Source organism: Myotis brandtii, unplaced genomic scaffold (assembly GCF_000412655.1).
Source record: "Myotis brandtii unplaced genomic scaffold, ASM41265v1 scaffold847, whole genome shotgun sequence".
Classification (NCBI taxonomy): Eukaryota; Metazoa; Chordata; class Mammalia; order Chiroptera; family Vespertilionidae; genus Myotis; species Myotis brandtii.
This window is the reverse complement of record NW_005371441.1, coordinates 323,219-348,398: the sequence shown is the minus strand read 5'-3', so window position 1 is coordinate 348,398 and position 25,180 is coordinate 323,219. Positions and strand designations below refer to the sequence as shown.

The 25,180-nt window shown below is 41.7% G+C and overlaps 2 protein-coding genes across 3 annotated transcripts in view; one reads left to right on the top strand and one right to left on the bottom strand.

The window, feature by feature from the left end:
* Positions 1-3,757: 3,757 nt before the first annotated feature.
* Positions 3,758-25,180, top strand: part of NT5DC1 (5'-nucleotidase domain containing 1) — a 98,723-nt gene continuing 77,300 nt past the window's right edge. Inside the window, exons 1-6 of the mRNA XM_005884722.2 lie at positions 3,758-3,805; positions 4,569-4,660; positions 6,295-6,366; positions 9,480-9,586; positions 13,128-13,207; positions 15,804-15,888. Coding sequence (XP_005884784.1) covers positions 3,758-3,805; positions 4,569-4,660; positions 6,295-6,366; positions 9,480-9,586; positions 13,128-13,207; positions 15,804-15,888 — 484 coding nt within the window. The remainder of the gene's footprint in view (positions 3,806-4,568; positions 4,661-6,294; positions 6,367-9,479; positions 9,587-13,127; positions 13,208-15,803; positions 15,889-25,180) is intronic.
* COL10A1 (collagen, type X, alpha 1) overlaps positions 17,080-25,180 on the bottom strand; it is a 32,336-nt gene continuing 24,235 nt past the window's right edge. The window contains exons 1-3 of one of the 2 annotated variants that reach the window (XM_005884690.2): positions 23,320-23,435; positions 22,635-22,803; positions 17,080-19,972 (exon numbers count right to left, since the gene is read on the bottom strand). In XM_005884690.2, the coding sequence (XP_005884752.1) occupies positions 18,084-19,972; positions 22,635-22,788 (2,043 nt within the window). In that variant the 5' untranslated portion in view covers positions 22,789-22,803; positions 23,320-23,435 and the 3' untranslated portion in view covers positions 17,080-18,083. Of the gene's footprint in view, positions 19,973-22,634; positions 22,804-23,319; positions 23,436-25,180 lie in introns of those variants that run through there. The other variant, XM_014532144.1, reaches the window with a different exon arrangement.

Here is a 25,180-nt window from a genome sequence, read left to right as displayed (position 1 = left end):
CCCGGGGCCCCCCCGGGGCGGTGGGCACGGGCTGCCGGTAGTCAAGTTTGAGAGGGGGTTCCGGAAGAAAAGGGGGGGGAAGGAAGGACAAACGGTGCACGATCGGGCAGGCTAAACAGTTCCTAGGGCAGAGGAAGGGCGGGGCTAGGGGAACTGGGGTGCCCTCTGCAGATCCCAGGCCTTGGGACTTGTCTGCAAGTCATTTTGGGCACCAGCAGCGCGCCGCCGCCGCCGCCGCCACCCGGCTAAGGGCTTGGATCTTCCTCGGCAGCATTTTTCCTTTCGCACGTCCACGCGACCACCTGTCAGTTTTTAGCACCGCCGTCAGGGACAGATTGCATAGTGTATTGGAAGGAACATTAGCCAACAAGTCACTAAGATATCTTAGCCCTAATTTTGCCTTCCAGCAAGAGAAGAAAATAACCATCGCACACCTACTACGTGCTCCATGCACCTTGAATAAGTTTAATCCTAACGACAGCCAGCGAAGTGTGGGTCCTCACTGTGCTTTGGAAGGGAGGGGGCAGTGGAGTATGTGTGACTCCACACCTGTACCCTAATCCCCCCCCCCAATTCCTTTGATTTTCACAAAACATTGTGAAAAACTAGCAGATTTTGTTTTGTTTTGTTTTTTGGTCAAAGATCTACACACCCAAACAGAAAAAAATGAGTTAAGAGCACAGTGTTTCCAAGCAAGGACTCCTCAGCCAGTCTACCAGCTCCTCTGTTACTAGTTCTGCGTCTTAATCTGTGTCTATTCTCAGTTTCCCCATCTGTAAAATGGGACCAATAACTGGATTTACTTCACAAGGTTGTTACAAAGATTAGATAGGTAATAGATGTATAATGCTTAGAGCCGTGCTGGCATACAGGTAAATTCCACTTGTCTGGCAAGTACAAGTGTTGCTTTTATGGTTACCACCCAAAGCACTTTAAAGCCTCACCCGATTTGAGTAGAGCTCTAGGCCATTGGTGCAGACATCGCCCAGGCTCCACACTGGTGAGGTAAGTGTCCCAATAAGCAATGCAGGTACCCGTCAGAGGTCGAAAAGGAGCTGGAATCACTTGAGTTTTCTATGCACAGATGCTAAACAAAAATAGTGTGCTGTTCCTCTACTATACTTCTCTGCTTTCCCTCTGTACAGATGTTCCCTTACTTATATTGAGAGTTAAGAAGGCTTTTCTTTACTACTTAATTCTTTGGCCACTAATTCCTCTAGGTCTTCTTTTTTTTAAAATATATATTTTTATTGATTTGAGAGAAGGAGAGATAGAAACATCAATGATCGGCCGCCTCCTGTACGCCCTCAAGCCTGTAACCGGGCATGTGCCCTAACGGGGAATTGAACAGTAACCTCCTGGTTCATAGGTCGAGGCTCAATCTCTGAGCCTCACCAGCTAGGCCTCTAGGTCTTTGGTTCATATTTTTCTTCCCTCTGTGTCTTTAAAATCCCCTCCTGGCTCACATTTTCTGCATCTCCTCTGTAGTCACCTTCATTTGGGAGAAATATTGTTAAAAACCACTGTCATGTTAGAGCCAAAATTATGCATGTGCGAGCATAAGATTTTAGAATATAAGATCCTTGAAGACAAGGATTCTTTACTACACACCTCAAATGTATGTGATGCTTAAAGGTTGGAAACAGTAGCCTAGTGTGCTTTGGAGCCTGTTGGGTTTAGAAATCTTTCATGAAGGGCCTGCTGTGGGCTGAACACTGTAGTGGAGTTGGGGATACACAGGTAACACTCAGGCCTTCAAGTGGCCTTGCAGTGAGCTGAGTGCTAAAAGGTTGGTTGGGGTCCCCTGTGGTGAGGGGTTTCAGAGGCACAGGGTCCCCTGCTTTCCTCAGCACCAGTGTTCTCTGCTTCTCCCTGCACGTTGGCCCCATTGTCTCCTGTTACAGAAGTGTCTCCTCTGAGAGGGAAGAAACACAGCTATGGGTGCCCGTGTTGGCAGCCTGAGAAAGGGCTCCTTGTCTCAGGAAGGAGCCTGACCCCATTGGAAGCATGTTAGTCGTCAGTATTGCCACGGGGGTGAGAAGCGCTGTCCAAAACGGGATAAAGTGCCTTGACCAGAGGCAAGTCTAGCATCCCCGGGTCCCATCCGGTGCAGTGGGCACGGGCTGGTGGAGCCCAGCCGGTAGTCAAGTTTGAGAGAGGGTTACAGAAGAAAAGAGGGGAGGGAAGGACAAATTGTGCACGATCGGGCAGGGGAAACAGTTCCTAGGGCAGAAGTATGATTTACTTTGGTCCACTGAAACTGACCAAGGTGGGAGGATGTATACCTTGAAAATGGGCCAATGCTGTGAGTCAGGGCCTTTTTTAAAACCGCTACGTGACTGATAAGAATAGCAATACCTAAGCTGAATTTACTTGTATGCCAGGCACAGCTCTATCTTTACATCCGTTAATCCCATGGCACTGGTTTCTTGCAGGCAGGATCATGTCTGTGTGTGTGTTTTATGGTCCTTAGTATGTTGCACTTCAGAATGACTCAGTACATGTGCATTGATATTTTGGAATGATTGAATAAAAATCTATATAGCAGGTAAAGGAGTAGTGTTCAGTCATCTGTAGGCTTCAGGAATCCCACTCTGTCCTACAGGCTTGGAATTTCTGGGTGGTTTTAAGAACCATCACCTGTAGTTGTGAATCACCAACAGGGTGGAGAACTGTTGACATAATGTGTGTCGATTTACAATTGACGGTCTAGGACAGGGGTGGGCAAACTTTTTGACTCGAGGGCCACAATGGGTTCTTAAACTGGACCGGAGGGCCGGAACAAAAGCATGGATGGAGTGTTTGTGTGAACTAATATAAATTCAAAGTAAACATCATTACATAAAAGGGTACGGTCTTTTTTTTTTTAGTTTTATTCATTTCAAACGGGCCGGATCCGGCCCGCAGGCTGTAGTTTGCCCATGGCTGCCTTAGCCCCTAACTTCAGCCACGTACCCCCTGAACGTGTCCCCTCCCCTCTGGATTCACCCACCTGAGTGCTCCTCTTGCAGATGTCAGTGAAAACATCACTTCAGGGAGGCCTCTCCCACTCCTTTGCCTGCCTGTCCTTGCTTCCCCCCGTGCCATCCCATGCTGTCTAACCGTGTCTTGGGTTAGCATCTGTAGAGGAGGGTCAGGCCGCTCAGTGTGGGTCAGACACACGGCTGAGTCTGGACCCTGACCTCTGCCTGCCTCAGGTTCAAGTGCATGTGATGCTGGCCCAAGAACACTCTGAGGGAGAATGGGTTGGGGCTGATGTAGACCTCCATCCACCTTTTGCCTGCTTTCTGTTTGGTATGCACAGTTCTTGGAAAATTGAGCCAGCTCTTTAAAGACAAAACAGATATTTCACTCCAAAAGCTGGGATTTTGTTGTTGGTGAGAAGTCAGATCTGTCAACAACCAGCAAAGCGTTTTTGTTGCTTTGCTGCTTTGTGCTTGCTTCCAGAGGCTTCTGTTGCTCTTTTTCCTGTTTTTCTTATGGTGGAAAAATGAGAGGTATTTCCTGTACCTGATGGAGGTTGCAGATTCCTCCTCGGGAATCACCTGCCCGGTGCCCATGTGTATTTCTCTTTGAGACGCCTTTATGTCAAATTGCAAGACTAAAACAATTAGGTAACCCATTTGATGTCCTGTATTCAAGAGAAAACAATCCATGGGTTGGGGTACAGTGCCTCCCCAGCAGTGGACCGCTCCCCAGAAGGATTTTGGGCAAGAGTGAGCTGAGAGAGCATTAGAGGAGGCAACACAGAAACAACATGACTGGCCAGGAGGTCAGGGATTCCCTTATAAGGCTGACAGGTAAGGTAAGCTAAACCGGAGTTGGAGGATTGCGATTGGTATATGCTAGGTTTCCTTACAGGTGTGTTCCCCGTAAGTGCAGGTGAGCAAAGCTATTATAGGTGAGCTGTAGACAAAGCTCTGGGTGGTTTTTCTTTACTACTTGCTTCTTTGGCCACTACTTCCTCTAGGTCTTTCTTTTCTTTTTTCTTTTTTTGGCTCTAACATGACAGTGGTTTTTAACAATATTTCTTCCAAATGAAGGTGACTACAGAGGAGAAGCAGAGAACACTTAGCTTTAGCTTTGTGACGTGGGCTGGGCCACTGGGGCAACCTCCACTTTGTGGCCCTGATACAAGAATTAACTTTATCACCTGAGGTGGGGCCTTTCGGCAAGGCTGGACCAAGCATAGATGTGATCATAAAGTGGTCAATATGTTTATTGTCTCCGTCATGTGTTGAATAAGTTTACAAAGCTTTGCCAAGTCTTAATGATCTCCATTCCCTTGGAATTCAGGAGAAAGATGAGTAATTGTCCTTGGTTGTATAATTGTATACTGATGATGGTACGATTTTGGAGGGGGAAAAAAAGACACTACAGGTACTGGGGGCTCGTAAGGGTGGTTTAATGGCTTGTGAAGGGCATTAAACTGAAGAGCTTTGTAATTAAGATCTTCCCTTCCCCCACTGTCCCGTGAGTGATTCCATCCGGTCTTCAGGTCTGTGAAATTCAGAATGAATAGTGAATTTTATATTTAACCTCTCTTTTTTCTTTCCCTTTGCCTACAGCTCATTTATGATAGCTTTGCTCAGTTCCTGGTGAAAGAGAAAGGATATGACAAGGAATTGCTCACTGTGACTCCAGAGGATTGGGACTTCTGGTAGGTCCTTGTTTTTAAGGTTTGCACATCCCTTCTGATTTCTAATTGTTGCTGATAAAACTTTAATGCCTCCTCTTCTGTGGAGGCAGAAAGTGAAATGTGAAATTGAGTCAAAGGACAAAATGCCTTCTCTACTAAAAAATGTTATGTTTAATGAATGAATGTCCTTTCTACTTTAAGTTTAGACTCAAATATGAAAACAAGCCAAGAGGGCATGTGACTAATGTGGATATTTTCACATGGTTAAATTTGTCATTATTAAGAGTTTTGGAGGTTTTAAGAGCTATCTCTAAAATTTTATCTTTTAAGAAGTTTTGTTTTATTGCTCTTCAAATACAGAAGTATAGCAGAAGAAGAGTCATGTTTTGGATACGTATCTGAATTAGGACATTTGGTTTTTCTGTAATTGGACAGACATTCCTTTGTCTAAGACTCTTATTCCCTTTCTGGGTTAGGATTCTCAAGGCTTCCTTTGTCTTTCTTCCTCATTTAGATGACAAAACCAAACGATAATCCTGTTAGTGGTCTAACAGGATTATCTACATTGTTTAGTTGAAAATTAATAATAATCCTAAAACACATAAAAAATCCTAAAGCAACGATGTTCCTCCGTTATGCATTCCTCCAATGTTTGGTTAGCCCTTTGTTATTCAATCCCTTTTGTAAAGGAGAAGCAGAAACATTTTACTATATGAATCTGCTGACTCTGGAAATTTTACTATGGACCAAAGTAAATCATACTTCTAAAGTACCTGCCATTTTTTGTTTAATTCCTTTGGTATTTGTTGGCTATTATAACTCCTTGCTTTTATTATTTATAATAATGCATCTGTATCCATTTTTCTCCCCAAACTTAATATTTGACTTTCTTTTAGTTGTTTTCAATAATATACCTTGCCCAGAGGGCTAGTTTTATAACCTGACCTAAATTAAGGCAAATTCTAAAGAGTAAGGAAAGACTCTGGCTAAAATCTGAACTTGCAGAATATGAATGTGTGTGTGTGTGTGTGTGTGTGTGTGTGTGTGTGTGTGTGTGTTATTTAATAAAAACATTTTCACTTTTAAAAAAATCCTCACCCAAGGATGTGTTTTTCATTGATTTTTTTTAAGAGAGAAAGGAAGGGGGGGAGAGAGAGAGAGAAAGAAACATCGATGTGAGAGAGAAACATGGATCGGTTGCCTCCCAGACACTCCCCAATTGGGAATCAAACCCACAACCTAAGTATCTGCCCTGACCGGGATTTGAACCTACAACCTTTTAGTGTTCAGGACAATGCTCCAACCAACTGAGCCACCGAGCCAGGGCACCATTTTCACTTTTTAACAGAGACGTGCAATGAGGTTCATTTTTGCTTCTCTTTGAGTTTGTATTTCTCTTTTTAAAAGTTTAAGAATTTTAGAAAGTAAACATGCTGTCCTTCGTTTGTTCACATAACAGTTTTCTTTATATGCTTTCTCTGTGGATGATATTTAATTTTAGAGTCCTTGGATATTCTTAACTGTATGATTAACGTATCATTCCCCTGGATGGGAGAATGCCTTTTTTGCATTGTGACTTTTTGAAAATATAAATTATTATCTTTTGAGTTAGGTAAATGCATGAATTGATTGGGAATCAAACATTTCTGTTTTAGTTGCAAGGGCTTGGCCTTGGATCTGGAAGATGGAAACTTCATTAAACTTGCAGATAATGGCACCGTCCTCAGGTAATAAAATGTAGTTGTGAAGTCAAGGCTTTACTCTTTTCAGGACACTTATTACTCTGTAATATTTTATCGTTAAGATTATATATATATATATATAATATGCTTAGTGTCCATCTGGGTAATGACATCACATAGCAACGCCCGGCTTCCTCTCCCTAGCGACTAGCCGCCTCGGAGTTTCTTCAGCCCAAGAACACAGGTGGAAACATTTTACACTTTAACCAAATGTCTGTGAAGCGTGTTCCCTGTGCCTCATCTCATTTGATCCTCACAGAAGTCCTGGAATAGGTAGATAGGAGACTTGGTGGAATCCTATTTTCTTTTCATTAGCCGGAAAATGGAGATTTAGAAACTTGACCCGACTAAAAAGAAGCAAGAAATAGTGGACCTTGAAAATGACTTCAGATTTTCTTACTGTGCAGAATATAGTCAAACACTGCTGCAGTTAAATATTTTACCCTTTGTTCTCCCTGCGGTATCTACAATAATAATTTGCTTCATGTTGATATTTACTGCTGTGTTGCTGACAATTACCTGAAAGAGAAGTTGGGGTGCTTCACTGGGCTGGAAAAAGTTTAGCTAAGTCAGAAAGCAGGTCTAATTAAGCAAGTTTATTCTGTATCTATAAGAGGCTAAGTTGACTCGCGCATGCACGATACATATAAAGCTCTCACTGACACCAATCGCATGCATGTGTTTCGATCTGTTATTGTTGATTGTGAATTTGGTTGACATTTCTATTATAGAGAAAAGGTGAATAGCAATATTAAAATATTTCTTCTAATTAATTTCCTTCCAATGTGCACAAATTCGTGCACCGGGCCACTAGTAGTTAAATAAGATCATTATTTTAGTCAGATGATAGGTCATCTGTGTGCCTGCATGTCTTTGTATGAATCCTTTGAGCCATTTAAATAACAAATCTGAGCATTAGGCTTCAACATCTAGTTTCTTTAAATTTAGCTCATTAGAAATATTTGCAGGAAATACAGTAGAACGTTAATAACTTGCTTCCCGTCATTGCCCACCCTTACTGCAAAGGAGCTTGGGAATTACATTGTGTTAGGTGGGTAGGTACCTGGAATAAAGTAGGACTTATTTTTACTAAGGTCGAAGGAGAGAATGGATATGGGATAGGAGTTTATGGTCTGTGCAAACTTCTCTTCCTCCATTTATCCAAATTTGCCCCCATCATGCAGGATTCTGTGGTATCCCAGCTCTTTCTGGAAGGTTTTTCAAGACTTTTCAAATCTTCCTCAGTCTCTCCTGCACTCACTGCTGCCTCCCTTTCCTTCCCTCCTTTCAGGGTGAGTCCAACCCTTTGAGTGTTGGTAAAAGTAGGGCACGCATTTGAGAAGCAGTTGCTGTCACTGCTCTGAGCCTTAGAGAGGGATCATGGAGTGAGCATCTATCTTTCCCCCAATGCTGATAGTACAGTACGTCAGCATGGCCATGCAGCTGTGCGATTTATTATCCTATATAATAAAAGCCTAATATGCTAAGTGTCCGACTGTTTGTTCGACTATTTGAGCAGTTACTATGACATGCACTGACCACCAGGGGGCAGATGCTCTGACCGGTAGGTTAGCTTGCTGCTGGGGTCTGGCCAATCAGGACTGGGTGAGATGGGCTGGACACGCCCTGGAGCCCTCCTGTGGTCCCTTCCAGGCCCTGATCGTTCACCAGTGGGGTCCCTCAGCCTAGCCTGTGCCCTCTTGCAATCCGTGCACCGGGCCTCTAGTTTATACTAAGAGTCCAAGGAAAGGGTGCTCAGAGCAGGTTACTTCTTATACATACTCTCCCTTTTGATATATCATATTTTTTGCACATTACAAATTCTTGCTCTCCCCCAACTTTCCCTTAAGGTGCCTCTAGCTACAGCTGTTGGCGTGGCCCCACTTCTGATTATTTTGTTATTCATTTGCATGTTTTTCCTTGGGCAACAGAGATAGAGTGTATGTATGCATGTATCTATATCTATATTTACATACATACACACAGTGTAGCTTTGACTTTGACCTTTAACTTTGCTATCATTTTAGCACAATGTACTTGTCTATCTCAAATCCTTGAGTTAAAGAATGGAAAGCATCCACAGTTTTGCTTCTTTCTTTCATTGTCATGTCAGTTCATCTCCCCTCCCCACATCCCTCCTGCAAGTCTGACCCTCTCCATTCAAGTTCTAGCTGCCCTGCAGCTTCTCCTGAACTGAGCTTATCTCCTTCATGCCTGCTTCCATTGAATATAGGAGCTTCCTTGTCTTATCATAGTTCCCACTCAGGATTCTCCCATCGCTACATACCACTTTCTAAAACATTGACCTCCTTATAAAAAGAAACCTATTTGTGATTTTTCCTCCGTTTCTTTTTCCCTTAATTTTGCTTTGCTATCATAATATAACCCCAAGCAAAGAAAAATGATACTCTGTAGCATTATCATGTCTCATAATAAACTACATAAAATATCAGCTGTTCCTCTATAGGCTAAGAGGCTTTCCTCAGGACCAACTGATGCAAGGGCAATATTGTGAGCACAGGAAATAGCTACATCCTGTCTTGCTGGTCCAAGTTTTGTCACATTTATCTCACTGCCATCCATTGTATTTTTAGCTACGTTATGTCCTTGAATGGGCAGGATGCTCGCTCATCTTCACAGTCTCCTGTGCCCACAAGCTGGCCACCCCCAGGTGGACCTGGTGCAGCTCACACGCTAACTCTCCTACCTGCTGCTTTCTCTCTCCTTCTCCCTGACCAGTCCACACAGTTGTTTTTTAATTGTTCCAGTTAGGTTCATCTTATCTTCACAGTTACATGACCGTTTCTTAGGAAAGGGTCGTGTCATATTCCTTCCAGAGAGGTTATAGTTTATAGTTTCTATGTTATAGGTCCACATTGTGAGCTGCTACTGATCACTTGCTCGTTGGTGGATGAATGAAGAGCTAGAGCTGTCAAGAGAAATGCCTTACAGATTCCTAAATGGGGAAGTCATCCAATTGAAAACAGAAACAAATAGAACTTTTGTTAATTTTAGAAGGGATCCACAATAGCAAGGCTGGAGGGCGGGGTGTTCAAGGGAGCCATTGACGAGCATTGTCCCTCATCTCCCCAAACCAGGGCTAGCCACGGCACCAGGATGCTGGCCCCCGAGGAGCTGGCCAAGGAGTACGGCGGGAGGGAGTGGAAGTACTTCATGTCTGACACTGGGATGGCTTTCCGATCAGGTATGTCTCACGTGGACAGCACTGCCATCCCCTCTCCTTTTCTTTTGGACCCTGAACCTGCTACACGAAGACATGAAGAAGGCCTTTCTCGTGTCCTGCTGGGCATGACGTACATGGAAGCAACTGTGGTTTTATAGAAATAGGATGTATTTTTCTTCCACATCTGTCTGATTTCTCTTTAGCAGTTGGTTCTATGTTAATTAAGGTTTGGTTGATACTCCTAGCACTTGTTCTAGAGGAAAAAGACTAGCACTTAGGAGTAATTCATCCCTTAGCAATCTGTATTTTTATCAGTTTGTTATGGGCTCAGTCCTTACTTTTATTTCTCCATCCTCACTGCTTTCTCTTTTCTAAAATTTTCCTTCAGTTTTTAAAAATATATATATTTTTTTATTGATTTCAGAGAGAAAGGGAGAAGGAGAGAGAGATAGAAACATCAATGATGAGAGAGAATCATTGATCAGCTGCCTCCTGCACGCCCCACACTGGGTTTCGAGCCCGCAACCTCGGGCATGTGCCCTAACCAGGAATCGAACCATGATTCGGTTCATAGGTCGACGCTCAACCACTGAGCCATGCTGGCCAGGCTAGAATTTTCCTTTTTACTACCAGTTCTAGTATCTTTTCCCTTCATCTTTTCTTTTTCTTTATTTTAAATGATTGTATGCATTTTTTTCCAGTCTTTAAAGAGCTTCACCATGGGTACACATGGAAAGATTTTTCAGAAATTTTTTACAGACATAGATATGCATAAAGTAAAACATTGTTATAACCAGACCTTATTAAAAGTCATGATTACTGGTTTTTCATTTTTCCTAAATTTTTTTGCCATTTTCTCCCACACTACAATTTTGAAATGCATCTGTTGTCCTTTAGAAAATATAATAACCTGGAAATAGTTAGTCCTTATCTTGGTTGTGTTTCCTTTCTTTGTTACATTTGCAGTCTTTTGAGAGCTTTGTTTTTGTGGAGAGATGAAAATTGCAGGAAGTATGAGTATTCTTGATAAAGTAAGTTGATAGGCAATGCTGAGACTTCACATTGGGGTTAGACATAGAATGCTTTCGCACATGTCAGCTCAGAATAACTAGCGGAAGTTAAATGGGCAGATAGCCTTTTAGTCAAGGGGGGATGGAGAATTGTTGTCTCTCCGGGTACAGGTGGTGGTAAATAACCCAGAGAAGCGAGGCACACAGCTAAGTTCTGACATCCATTCAGTAACGGGGAGTGTTTTAAAGAATAAAGTATTTCCCAGCTGTCAAAGGACATTCGCCCACTCTGAGCCATCTGTGTACTCACCACTCAGCCCGTTCTCCAGGGGGAATCAGCAGCTTCTTCTGGTGCTGAATTTGCCCAGGAGCCTCTGAGGATGGCCTGGAAGGTTATCTGCTCTTCATTGGGTTGGTTAGGGAACTGTTTTCACTCCAGGTGCCTGGTGGTCAGGCGGTGACATACCAGAGGCCTGTTGTTTCTACAAAATACTAACAAGCTAATGCTTTTAAGAAAATACTAACCCAGCCGGTTTGGCCCAGTGGATAGAGCGTCGGCCCACGGACTGAAGGGTCCCGGGTTCAATTCCAGTCAAGGGCACGTGCCTTGGTTGCAGGCTTGATCCTGGCCCTGGTCAGTTGCATTCGGGAGGCAACCAATCGATGTTTCTCCCTGTGTCTCTCCCCCTCCCTTCCACTCTCTTTAGAAATCAATGGAAAAATATACACTTATTTTTTTAGTGTAGAGATATATAAAAGAAGAAAAATGGCCTGTGGTTCTACAACCCAGTTAAACTTTATTTACATTAAAAAAAAACACACAACAACAATGTGATCATATGCTTAGGAGATTTAAAAAGTATAGAAAGGAATAAAATGAAGAGAAATTATGTCCAACCCCTGCCCCTCAAAATTCCCCTTTCCAAAAGCTTATTTTTTTAAAATTATACCACAGGGATCATACATTTTTCTGTACTTTGCTCTTTGTAGCTTACATCTTAGCGATCCTGTCACATCAGCACACACACGGATATACCTCATTCTTTTAAATGCTGGCATCCAGCGCCTGAATCACGATTTATTTTCTCAGTCCCCTGATGGGGACATTGAGGTTGTGTCTGATGTTCGGCCATTACAGACAAGCCTGCAGTCACATTTTTCATACGTGTACAGTTTTCAGTTTCGTAAGTATATCCAGGGTGAACTCCTAGAAGTACAGATGCTCTCAGGATATGCAGGCTTAAAATGTTGATTAATATGGCCAAATAGCATGTTTCTTTACTTGCCCTTTCCTTGTATTCATTGAGTCTATTTATCTCCGAGTTAAATAGAGAGTTGTGAAGTGCTTTCCCTACCAGTATATTTAGGGCACTGCAAGCACTAATGTTTTTTATAATCCCTTTTCAGGATGTTGACTTGGCATAAGTATGGTTTTCCTTACCAACCGATTACCAGAGAGCAAGTTCTTTTGAGCTTTTCTCCCACAAACGGGTAGATTATGCGGAAACAGCTTGGTGTAGTGGCAATCACAAGGAACTTGGAGCCAGGCCTGGATCGTATTGACTCTGTTACTTGCTGGATAAAGAGATCTGGTCAATTCCTAAGCCACTGTTAGCATCACTTTCCTCATTTTTAAATGGAAATTTCACTCATCTGTGGAAGTGAGACTTAGGCTAACATAAATGGTTCTCTTCCCCTCAGTGGTTTCACTCATGTGCCTGTATTCCATGATCACTAAAAGTGTGTAGTTTGCAAAGAGAATAGTATTGGCAGTGGATACTTGGGGAAAGGTATTTCTGTGTACAGAGCTTAATGGTTAAGGGACTTGGTCTTGATTCAGAGGCTTGCTTTATTGAGCTCACCAATCACTTCATTCCCAGTGAGCCGTCTGTTCTGTAAGCAGGTGGAGCGTTGACGCCTTCATACAGTACAGTCTCAGGGTTTTGGTGCTGGGAGAAGCATTGACAGCAGCCTGGCCCAGTTAATAGGTCAAGGCTGACTAAGCCTCACTGTGCACACAGGCCAGCCCATGTTTGACAGTTGAGTGACATCAGCCCCTGGCCTTGTGGGTGGAAGTCTGTGAGCCCTTCTCATTAAACTCCTGAGTTGTTTATTAGACTCCAAACAAGACACATCAATATTCAACTCTTAAACTGAATTTCATCTCTTAATGCCCACAAAGGGAGAGGCAGGGGATGGAAAAAAGGAGTATACACCTGGCAATGATGCTCTAAGGATACACAGGTTTATGGTGCTTAGGACAGCTAGCCATCAGGATCAGCAGGGCACTTTGGTGCCACAGGCAAGAAATCAGAGAATGTACAGGGTAATGGACTTTGCCCACTGTCTGGTTGGGGGAGCCCTGGAGTGTGGTGTGGTACAGAATAGCAGAGCGGGGGCAGAAGTGTATGTGGGATATCATCTTCCTTTTCCTCTAGATTTCTGGCAAAGCTCTTCCTAACCTTTCTTAAGCCTAAAAAATAGTCTGAGATGTTCCCTCTAATAATTTCAGCATGAATTTGTTCCCAGTTTAAAATTTTGTTCTTTTTCAGGAAAGTATTATTTTTATGATAACTACTTTGACCTGCCAGGAGCTCTTCTGTGTGCCAGAGTGGTGGACTCTTTAACAAAGGTGAAAACTTTTTTTTTTTTTTCATATTTTAGAAAACTGTGCTGTACATATAAATCAGTATATGTCTTTTGAGTGGAGATTTTACTCAATTTCCTCTTTGTGGTTCCAGAGGAGACTGAGGAAGAAACACAGAGAATTTGGCCAAAATGTTTTTGGAAAATTAAATAAGCAGTGACCATTTTTCCCCCCAGGGAGGATAAACCTGTTCTCCAGCAGGGGGTGCAAAAGTCTAGGGAAAAATACAGAACTTGGCATCTGCATACATTCTTACTGAGCAGGTTATGGTGGTTGACATGCCCCACACATATAATTTTTTTAGTGAAAGGTTTATCTTGGCCTTAAGCAAGCCCTGTCTATTGTTTCTGTGCATCTAGGTTAACACACCTTTGACATAAACTGTAGCCACCCTTAAGAGAGCACATAACCTTGTTAACTATCCTGTAATCGAGTCCCCACCTTGCTTTCTCCCAACTCCATGTAATCTTCCTTGTTTCCTCATTAATTTCAAATGCATTAAAGAAGTTGCAAAACTCTATTCTCCAGAGCATTGGCGATCTTGTTCCCCCATATGTCTTCAATTTGGCTCAAATAAACTCTCATTAAAAATATCTACAGGTTTAAACATTCTTACATGGACATCTTCAAGTCTACAGTGTGGCTTTCACTCTGCATTTTCTACTGGTCCCATGTGCCAGCTGTTAGGTCAAAAGGGGGTCCAGGAGCTGATGCATGCCTCCGCCAGGCAGATGGTGACGCAGGTACTGGGCCCTTCCTAGAATCCGTAACAGGCCAGTGCACCAGGTAAATGGTGACGCAGATACCGGTCCCCCCCTGGAATTCCTAGCAGGTCAGCTACCAGGCAGATGAGGACACCTGGAAACCGTGACGACCCCCGCAGCAGGAACTCCCACAGCTCATGCTCCCCCGCCCTCACTGAACAGCTGTATGAAAAAAAGCGCCCCCCTCCCTGTTGGTGCGATCCATGTGCCCTGTCTTTGGGGTCCGTGGGTCGCCCGGGGACGCAGAATAAAGCCTTTCCTTTCTTTCTTTTCTGATTAACTGGACTCTCTTTATTTCCTACGCCGCCTCCTGAGCCACCTAACCTAACATTTGGTGCCGAAACCCGGGACTCAGTTCCCTGCGCCGCGAACCTCACACCAGCAAAAAATAAAAAATTAAAAAAAATTTTGCCTGTTCCTTGCCTCAGTTTTCTGTGGCTCAAGGCATACACACCCATTTTAGATTTCATATTTTGAGGGGTGGATCAGAAGCAATGTGCATCGACTGTTTGCTTCTTCAGATAATGTAGTCTGGTTATGGAATAGAAGCTCACTGATTTCAAATGAAACAAAAGAATAGAAGTGTTTTATTTTGCTTTCAACTTGTAGAATCGACAAGGGAAATAACAGGAAAGGAGAATATGCAAAATTTTGATTAATGTCAATTCAGTAAATGCTTACTTGGTTTTTTAAAGCAATAAAAAAAAAGAACTTCCATCTGGAAAAATATTTTCTTCGTTTTATTAACAATAAAAAAGTAAAGGTTATTAAGAAAATTAGACATGTCCTTAAGCATTCTAAATAATATAAAATGAGAGAAAATGAGATGAAATTTTAAAATTAATCATTTTGAGCATAGTTTAATGCATATATACTTATACTTAGAATTTAAGAGCTATGAACATAAACTGGCTTTATGTCAGAATCACTTTCCTTTTGGCATACGTTAGCTTTTAAAATCACAGTGATCATGTTTATTTTAGAACACAGGTAATGGTTTATTTTTTACTCAGAATTACCGTCATGTTTTTATGACAGTTTCTGTAGAGCATTAGTTCTGGTGTGTTTGTAGAAATTGTTATTAACAGGAGATAGAGTCAGTTTCTCGTTTCATAGTGACTACAAGCAAATGTATCAGTCTTTAAATATTTTGGAGTTTTTATAATAGATACAAATATCTAGTAATTGGTCTTCGTTTAGATGGAAACACTGCTTACTATTTCCAAGGGAGCAAAAGGTTGTAGGGTTGTGCGTTTCAATGTAATGTTTACTTGCTTTCTGGTTTAAAAAAGTCTTAATAAAAAATGATTTACGTTCTGGACTTGGAATCTCCTTCATGCCTCCTATAGAGACTTGCTGCTCTTTTATATTGAAATTCAGGTACGTGTGCACTGAATTCTTAAGTAACCAGCTTTAAGGTTTCAGGCTTTGTAGTCCCATTGATGCCATTGTACACAGAGTAACACATTCTGATGTCTCAGAGGCTCTAACAGTAAATTTATTCCTGTGTTTAAAATATCCTGTAATTTTCATGCTTTCTAATGAGTGGAAATTTTTATTTTATTTGGGTTATATGAGTTATATTAATATAGTTGTGTGTGTGTATACACATCTTTGTAGCAGTAATTTTCATGGATGATTTTTATTTTTTTAAAACATGTTTAGAAGAATGAGAAGTTTATTTACCCAGTATGTTTTCTGAAAATAAGTCCCTATTTTCAAATACAGTAATGTTGTAATTGTTTGCCAAGTATTTTCTATTATGTGTAAAAAAGAATTATTGTATATGTGACATTTGGATTTTTTTTTTTTTTTAGCAGAACAATGGTCAGAAAACATTTGATTTTTGGAAGGATATAGTTGCTGGTATTCAACACAATTATAAGATGTCAGCTTTTAGGGGTGAGTAATGGGAATACTTTCTAATAGATGTTAAATGCTATGTGTTTAGTGAATTACTTAGACATTACCTAATCTGCTATGTCCCTTAATTGGGACTTAATTTGATCCTAAATATCACTATAAAGTTTGTACCATTTAAGAGGTCCTTTTGTTTATATCTGTCTCATGGCCATAATTGCCAACATTTTGAGCTGTGCCGTCTTTTGCATACCTGTCAGTGGGGTCATTTGGTCCATTCTCCAGAACTGAAGTTCTGGTGTTGCCCTTTCCTATTTGGGAATGAGGGCTGGTGACACCTGTAACCTGTTACAGTTTGGAAAAAGTGAAAATGCCATTGTTTTTGCTTAAAAAAATAGGACTAGCTGACCCAGAATGGGGGCAGAGAGATCACCAACCCGAGCCCAGGGTTTCATGGTTCTGTTCACAGGTTTGCTTGAGATACACATGTTACTGCTAAGGAATAGAGATGCCTTTATAGTATGTGACCCTGGTGACCTCAACCAGACTGTCCTGATTCAGCCAGTGGGCGGCTGATAGATGCGCAAGAGCAGTACTTTTTGAGCTTAGAAAAATGTTGCCCCCCTTTTTATTTATTTTTTGGCAGAGAAAGGCAGGGGGAAGAGAGGGAGAGGAGGGGAGGGGAGGGGGGAGGGAGGGAGAGATTGAGAGAGACTGAGATTTGGTTGCCACCTGTTGGTGTATGGGAGGATGCTCCAACCAACTGAGCCAAAGCAGCCAGGAAAAATATTGCCTTTTGATTGACATAAACATTTCTTGCCTTTTAATGTAATTTAAGCCATCAAAATAATCTTAAATATTATGACTAAAAACACATCAAGGCAACAAATTGTAATTACCGAATATTTGTTCAAATTACATATTTCTCTGCCACCTCTTTCTTTCCCTCCCAGAAGAAAATCGCTGATCGGGGGTGATTACCTCACTTTTCTCTCCCAGCCACCCGTCCTTCACTGGCTATGGGTCCCGTGTGGTGCTGAGGGGTCACAGGCACACTCGGTGCCCGGGTGTGTGGGAATGCCCGTCTCCAGTGGAGAGGCGTATCCTTGACAACTGTGAAGCCACCCACCACTTCATTGTTTTACTTTTTATTAGCTTTGTAAAATGAAGAGCCTTAAAAGAATGGTTGAGAATGGCAAATTGCTACTGGCAAATAAATTCCGCACAGAAATCTATGGATGTTATTTTATTGCATTGTAAATAAGGAGTAGGTAAAACATTTCGTGCTTTCGTAAGTGAGGTACAGCTTATGACTTTTAAACAGCAATATAAAAATACAGTACAGAGCATAAATAAATAATGTCTTTTCATTTCTAGGCAGATTTTGAAACCTTTGACATTCGTTATAATTTCACTGGAATGGGAGGCACAAGGCACATACTGTAAACCCACAAAATCATCTGATATAAAACTCAATAAAGGAATTAAATCAAATTAATTATACTTGTGTTAAATAAATACATTAGATCAGACACCAACTTCCAAGTTGTGAAGGGTATATAGAAAGCTTTTCTGCAATCACAGAAAAGTTTGTAAAGGTTCATAACCAAAGCACCTTGCATTTCTGGTTAATTTTAACATTATATTTTGTGAGTTTTTTATGAGAGCCATAAAAAAATCTATATGCACCTCTATATATGAATAGATTTTTTCACAAGGGGCCATTTAAGCCTTTGAGTAATGCACCATCAGAAAGATCCTATGATATATAATGTCTTCTAAATTTGAATATTCAAGTATTTAAGTCCTATACAGATATACCTCTTGAATGTTTCCTAGAAGTTCTGTTAACTGTTAGAAAACAGGCTTATTTTAAAAGGACATGCTGAGATTCTGAAATCAAATTTAACGTAATGTAGCATCACGGATCAGGGTTTTGTGATCATTTTGTATTTTGCCTTAGCAGGACTTTTATGGTGAGATTGTTAAGTACTGAAGGACTTCACAGAAAACTTGAAATGTCTTAGGACTGCTGACTAGGAATTTGACAGGGTCTTCTCCTATTGGTTACCATTGCTGCTCGCTTTTCAGAGGGAAAACTTGTTGGTCTGAAAGCTCAAATCTGTATTGAAATGACTGCTATCTTTTTCAGCCTACGTCCATACGCATTTTGTGGGGTGGGCAACGTTGGGGAATGCCTTTTCAAGCAGATTTATATTAGCTTCGGGCGAATATGCTCACATCGGAGCCACTAAGAATCCTGAGAAAGATGAGTGGACGTACTCAGAGGAGTACAGGCCATTGGACTCGGCGTTGGGCAGTTGGAGCCACACCTGGTCATTTTCTGCGAGGTCGATGATGGCACTGCCCGAAGCCTGGTCCAGGTAGCCCTTGGTGTATTCATCATACGTGTACATGACGGGGGTGCCGTTCTTATACAGGCCTACCCAAACATGGGTCCCTTTCACATGCACATGATAGGAGAAATAATAGATTCCCGGAATCTTGCAGGTGAAGATTCCAGTTCTCGGGTCATAATGCTGTTGCTTGTTATACAAAATCTTATCAAATGGGATGGGAGCACCTATTGCTGGGTAAGCTTTGGAGAGGATAACGGAGAAAGCAGACACGGGCATTCCTGTCACACCCTGGTTGGCACTAACAAGGGGCATCCCCGAAATACTAGGCCTTTGGCCCGCCTTTGTGAAGCTTTCAGGAGCGACTGCCTGCCCTGGGGGCCCTGGAGGACCGGGGGGCCCTGGAAGGCCCGGCTCTCCGGCGTGGCCTCTCGGACCTGGAGGCCCGGGTGGCCCTGTGGGTCCATTGAGGCCCTTAGTTGCTATGCCAGCTGGGCCAGGAAGACCTGGAGTCCCTGGATCCCCTTTAGATCCAGGGAACCCTGGAATGCCGGGTGGCCCAATGGGGCCTCTGGTGCCTGGTATTCCAGGAGCACCTCTGGGACCTGCCTCACCATTGTGTCCAGGCATTCCCTTCGCTCCTGCGGGGCCTGCAGGGCCTGGGAGACCAGGAGGTCCTTCTACTCCAGGGTCACCTTTGGGTCCTGGCAGCCCTGGGTGGCCCTTGGGACCATCGAGACCGGGTTCTCCCGGGTACCCTGGTTTCCCATCTAAGCCGGAGGAACCCCTTTCTCCCTTAGTCCCCGGGCGTCCTGCAGGCCCAGGTGGCCCTGCCTCACCTTTAGGGCCTGGCATTCCATGGTGGCCCGGGATGCCCTTTGGTCCTTGGGGTCCCACATTTCCAGGGGGTCCAGCCAGACCTGGCTCCCCTGGACGGCCTGCCGGGCCTTGCTCCCCTTTGGCACCCGGGCCCCCTGGAAGGCCGGGAGGTCCTCTTTGTCCCTGAAGGCCTGGCAAGCCTGGTTTCCCAAAGCCAGGAGGCCCTGGGGGTCCCGCTATTCCCGGAACCCCGGGGTGACCTTTGGTTCCTGGGACCCCTGGCTGGCCTGGGGCTCCGGCGGCTCCCGGCTTTCCAATGCCTTCTGGTCCTCGTTCCCCAGGAGGACCTTGGGGGCCTGGTAGGCCAATTGGCCCCCTTTCTCCTGGAAAGCCCCGATCACCCTTGATGCCTGGCTGCCCTGGAAACCCATTTTCACCCTTTTTTCCCACTCCAGGAGGGCCAGGAGGTCCCATGGGCCCCTGAGGACCGGGAAGGCCCCTCTCACCTGGACGGCCTGGGGCACCATATCTGGTTTCTCCTTTCTGTCCATTCACACCGGGGACTCCCGGTGCACCCTTTTCTCCAGGAAGGCCTCTGGGTCCCGGGGCTCCTGGCGGTCCCTGTTGTCCAGGTTTTCCTGACACAGAAATTCCAGCCGGGCCGGGAATTCCAGGTGGTCCTGGTGGGCCCCGTGGTCCTGGTAAACCAGCTGGTCCAACATCTCCTTTTGGTCCATAAGGTCCTCTCTCCCCTGGTTTTCCTGGCAGTCCCGGTGTGCCTGGCTTCCCCATGCCTGATGGTCCCGGTGGTCCTGGCAACCCTGGCTCTCCTTGGGGTCCAGGACTTCCATAGCCTGGTTTTCCTGGTGGCCCAGAAGGGCCTGGGTGCCCTCGAGGTCCAGCGGGGCCTGGTGGACCGGGAGTACCTTGCTGTCCTCGTACTGGTATACCTAAAAGACATGCCCAAAAAACACACCCAGAGAGGGGCATCGTTAGTAACACTAAGGATAATCATTGCTTCTGGAGATGTGAATCAGGACAGAGCATTGCAGTGTCAATCAGTCCTTTTTGGCTGATCAGTCTTAAATGGTTCTAGACAGTGCATTTTATATGGTTTTTAAAAACACTGCCGGAGAACATGGTTTTACAAGACTACGGCTACCATAATGCTTTCATTACAAGCTAATGACCCATGAAAATAAGCTGGGGTTGAAGAATCCATCTACTAGTATAATAAGAGTGCAGTGGAAGCAGATTTATTACATTTATTTTGGGGAAATCATCTTCCTAGGAAGAAAAGAAAGAAAAACAGTATCTTTCAGAGAAGGAAGAAAAAGACAAGTGCAGGATAAATGGGAAAATATTTAAGAATGATAACAATTTTCCCTCACAAAAGCTGTTCTATAAGACATAAATAAGAAATGCCCTTAATTCTAATTTACATCAGCCATGGCCCTGCTAAACACAGGTTTTAGATTTAAGTTGAATTTTTATTTTCAATCTCAGCACACACTGTGCACTCCTGCAGTCTCCGTTATTGACTTAAAATTGAAACAAAGAGTTAGAGAATTAGACCTAAAGGGAGAGGTACATAAAGTAGTGATATGTACTTATCTAAAGTTTTCCTTGATAAATGCACATAAATACTGTTGATGTCATAGTGCTATGGGTTCATTTGAGCTAACTACTTCTCATAATATAATACATTTAAACTAAAAAAATCACTTATTTAGCTGGTTTGGCTCAGTGGATAGTGCTTTGGCCTGCAGGCCGAAGGTTCCCAGGTTCGATTCTGGTCAAGGGCACATGCCCGGGTTGCAGGCTCAATAATCCCCAGTAGGGGACGTGCAGGAAGCAGCCAATCAATGATTCTCTCATCATTGATCTTTCTCTCTCTTCCTCTCCCTTCCTCTCTGAAATCAATAAAAATATATTTTAAAAATCACTTATTCATTACTTTTTATGTGAAAAGTGCTATTGAGCCACAAGTGTGGGAGGAGCAGAGGGTGCAACCTATGAGAGCTGCTGTAAGTATGGTAAGAAATGTCCAAGCTATTTTAGTCATTCAGAGGTGGGATATAACAGTATTGCTGGCCCTGGGATATACCATTAGGGAAGTAATACCATGTCAAAGAATCTTTAGGCTGTAATCATCACAAGCAGCTACAGAAAATATTCATTCTTTCTCAGAAAACTTCTTTAACAGCTAATAAAGATGGTAATAAAATTACATATTATGTTTAAATACCTGGTTGCATAATTTACATTAAAATAATTTTCTGTTTAATAGAGTTTCAGAAACATAATTTAGTGCATTTTGGCTGATCTCTCTTTTAGCCTGTGCTGAACAGATGTGCACGCTGTGTTTCTGTTATCAGCTTCATGTTTTACTTGGAGATTGTGGGCTTTTGTTTTCATTCAGTGTACAGTGCCTGCCAGTGGGGTGATAATATACTGAGTTCCTACCTTATATAATCAAGTAGAAGTTAAGGTGGATTTAATAGTTAAAATACAGCTTCTCAACTTTTTACTTGTAAACAAGAAACATATTTTTACTCTGCAAAAATTAGCCAAGATTATATAGTAAATTAAGATGGGGAGATAGAAATATTTTTAACCTTCTAAAAATGGTGCATTTTATTTTTAATTTAAAACCGTTTCTTATGATCTTGGTGAACTATAAAAAGTCTGAATTTGTGATCATAAAGAATATAACCTAGGGCTGCTTGTCATAGCATTTCAGAATACCATTTATTGCTTCAAGTAGCAGGTTTCCTTATCTTTTCTTCTTTCTTTCCTAACATATCTTTCTCTTATTTCATTTGCAGTTTGAAACATTCAAGAGTATCTGTTGTACATCTGTGCATTTATTTTTAAACATTAAGCTACCTTTTATGAAATATTTTACATTTCAACTGTCTTCTTTAACAGACAATCTTACACGTTTAACTTGCTCAAAATTGTTGTCTCCAAAGGCATTTGTTAAGGAATGGCAAATATCCTTAGCTTTCTTTATGGGATAAAATACATAACTATAATGAGAAAATACTATGGAAAGAAATTTGAATCCTCCAGTCAGTTCAGATTATTCAGTTTAATTCAGTAGATGCTTTACAGGCAGCATGTGTCAGATGTTAGTAAATGGAATTAGTGAATATGAACCCTAATCATTGCTCTTTGAAGATCTGTTAGCACTTTATTAAACATTTTCTCGGTACTCTTACAGGAGCCAAGAAAGCTGAACAGATATATAAACCTCCTACTCTTTTTTTGTGCACTTGTCAATCATTTTATTTAAACCATTTTCAATGTGAGTAATTTTGATTGGATTAGTGTTTCTAGATTATGATAGTTGTTTATGCAAAAGCATCTTTTAAAGGAAAAATTTTCCATACATTAAAAAGTTCAGGTATATCTTTCTGTTATACTTATTGTGCAAAAAATATTAATGTTCTTGAATAGACCTACTTTTTCCAAAAATCATTTTGGGCTAATTCCAGAGTTTGAAAATAATTTAACACCAGAGTTAGTAGCATTTTGTTAAAGAGATCATTAGATTGTAGAAAGCAACAACCAACTAGTTAATCAAGCAACATAAACAGTTCAGCTTACCTTTACTCTTGATGGCATAAGGAATGAAGAACTGTGTCTTGGTGTTGGATGCTGGGCCTTTTATGCCTGTAGGTGTTTGGTATCTCTCAGCATAAAACACTCCATGAACCAAGTTCAAGGACATTAGCAGCAAAAGGGCTATTGGTGGCAGCATGATCTCAGATGGATTCTGAAAAACAGAAAAGAATGATTTCGTTCCACTCTGTTTATTGACCCATTTTATTTTTCTAATGTTGTACAAATGGATTCCTTATAGAGATACCTATTTTTTTAATCTTACTGTATATATTTTGAGTATATTTAATAATTAATGAGTTATAATTTCTTAGTTAAATGAATGTATGTTTTGGGAAACCAATAATCAAGTAAAAATGAAGTAAAAAAGAAACAGAAACTATAATTGAATGTCTGTATTAAATAATTCAGGATCTTTGACCTAGACAAAAATATCCAATAGTTTAAAAATACACTGAAATTCAGATTAGGGCATTAGTTTTTGCAAATCCTGTTTTACTAGGACTGTCTTTTATAGAGACTGAAGCAAATTAAACTTTCTGAGTGCATTTTAGTGGAAAGCCATTTTTTAAAATCACAAAATCCAAGTAGTTAATTCATTAACCCAAGTAGTTATTTCCAAGCAAGCTGACACGGAAGTCCACCTGTGAGCATTGAGCCATATTCTTACCTGAGTGAGTACTGGGAGTTCCCGGAATGGTTTCTTGGTCACTGTCTGAGCCCTCCTGTTCCCAGGTGAGCAATGCAGAGGATGCTCCCTCCAGAGCTGTCCTGCTGTATTTATACTGGTTTCCTTCTACTACATGAGGTCACCCTGAGCTTAAGCTCCTCCCCCAGTGGAAGTAATTATGGTGGAAAGTTCTATTGGGCAGACATACAAGATCAGGTTGGACTGTCTTTCTCCTTGTTTTCTTATTGAAAAATAAAGTCTTTGTCTTAAATATATATTAATAGTTGTAACCGTACACCATCTTTTTCTGTAATTTTATTTTAGAAGTTATTACTCAGATGTTTAGGTTTGTTCATGATGGGATGATACTGCCCTCGTTATATTTTTGAAAACCACATTCTTGTGTTATTTGGTTGAAAATGTTTGGTAGTATATAAAGGGAAGAAGTCTTTTTTGGAGGGGAGTGTGGATTTAAACAGCATCTAAATTCTTCAATTATTACATAAAGCCATCAATGTGTCCATTAATGTTCCTAAATTTTTATGAAAATAGCTTACCCCAATTCTGACTTATTTTTAGCCTTGGAGTAACATAGTGGTGAAAATGTAGGTAGGCTGTTTTGTATTTTAGGATTTTAGTGTAACTCCTCAGAAGTTATTAAGAGAAATTTTAAATATGATAGCAAATGAATATTTCAAGTTTTACATGATAACTACTTAAAATTTTTCAGACAGAGCAAGATATCCATGAATTTGATGGTAGAGATAGCAATATAATTATCCTGAAGGTTTTAGTTTATTCACAGCACTATGTTCAGTAAATGACTTCAGGTTTTATTGCTTACTTTTGGATTTTACTTTAGAGTTGCAGTAGAGATTACAAAAAAAAACCTTAACTTGATAATGTCATATTATGTCTGTTTAAATGATGTTGCTCTGTTCACTTTAAAAGAAAATACATTCTTTGAACTTTGCTTCCAGCATTTTAAAAATATTGGAATTTCCATCAGGAATCTTGAATCATCCCAATTAGAAAACATTTTCTCCTAAAGATAACACTAAATGTTATCATTGTAATTTTCAGTGTAGTTAGTATTCTCTTCAACAATTAGGAGACTCTTAAAATAGGTTTGAGGAATCCTGAAGAAACTAATAAAGATAGAAAGTTGAAAGACTAATTTTTGTATCTTATTTAATTGCATGATTTTGGGGCTAACAGGTGAAGGTGAAATAGACGAAAGGAGTATTTCATACATAGGCGTAGATACATCTTTTTAAAAATCTCTTTAGAAGTAGAGTGATATGGATTCAGGATTGACCAGCAATGGAAATAATTGAATGTCTGGCCAGTGAACAGAATAAAAGTTTGTTCTTTGTCCTTTCCTTTCCTTTCCTCCTCCCCTGCATACAATTTTCTGTCTTTTAAACAAAGCCTGATTAGCACCTTGTAGAAAGCTAAATGGTAACTCATCTAACTGCCTCCCTTCCTCCTAACTCTCACTTTTAAACCTTTTACTGGTTACCATATTTTTAAAAAATCTACATTATCCTATACTAGAGGCCCAGTGCACGAAATTCGTGCACTTGGTGGTGGGGTGTCCCTCAGCCTGGCCTGTGCCCTCGTGCAGTCTACGAGCCCTCGGGGGATGTCCAACTGACAGCTGTTGGACATCCTTAGCACTGACGCGGAGGAGAGAAAGGCTCCCGCCACCTCCACTGCGCTTACCAGCTGTGAGCCTGGCTTCTGGCTGAGTGGTGCTCCCCTGGTGGTCAGTGCATGTCATAGCGACCGGTCATTCTGCCATTCAGTTGATTTGCATATTAGCCTTTTATTATATAGGATGTTTGTATAATACTCATTG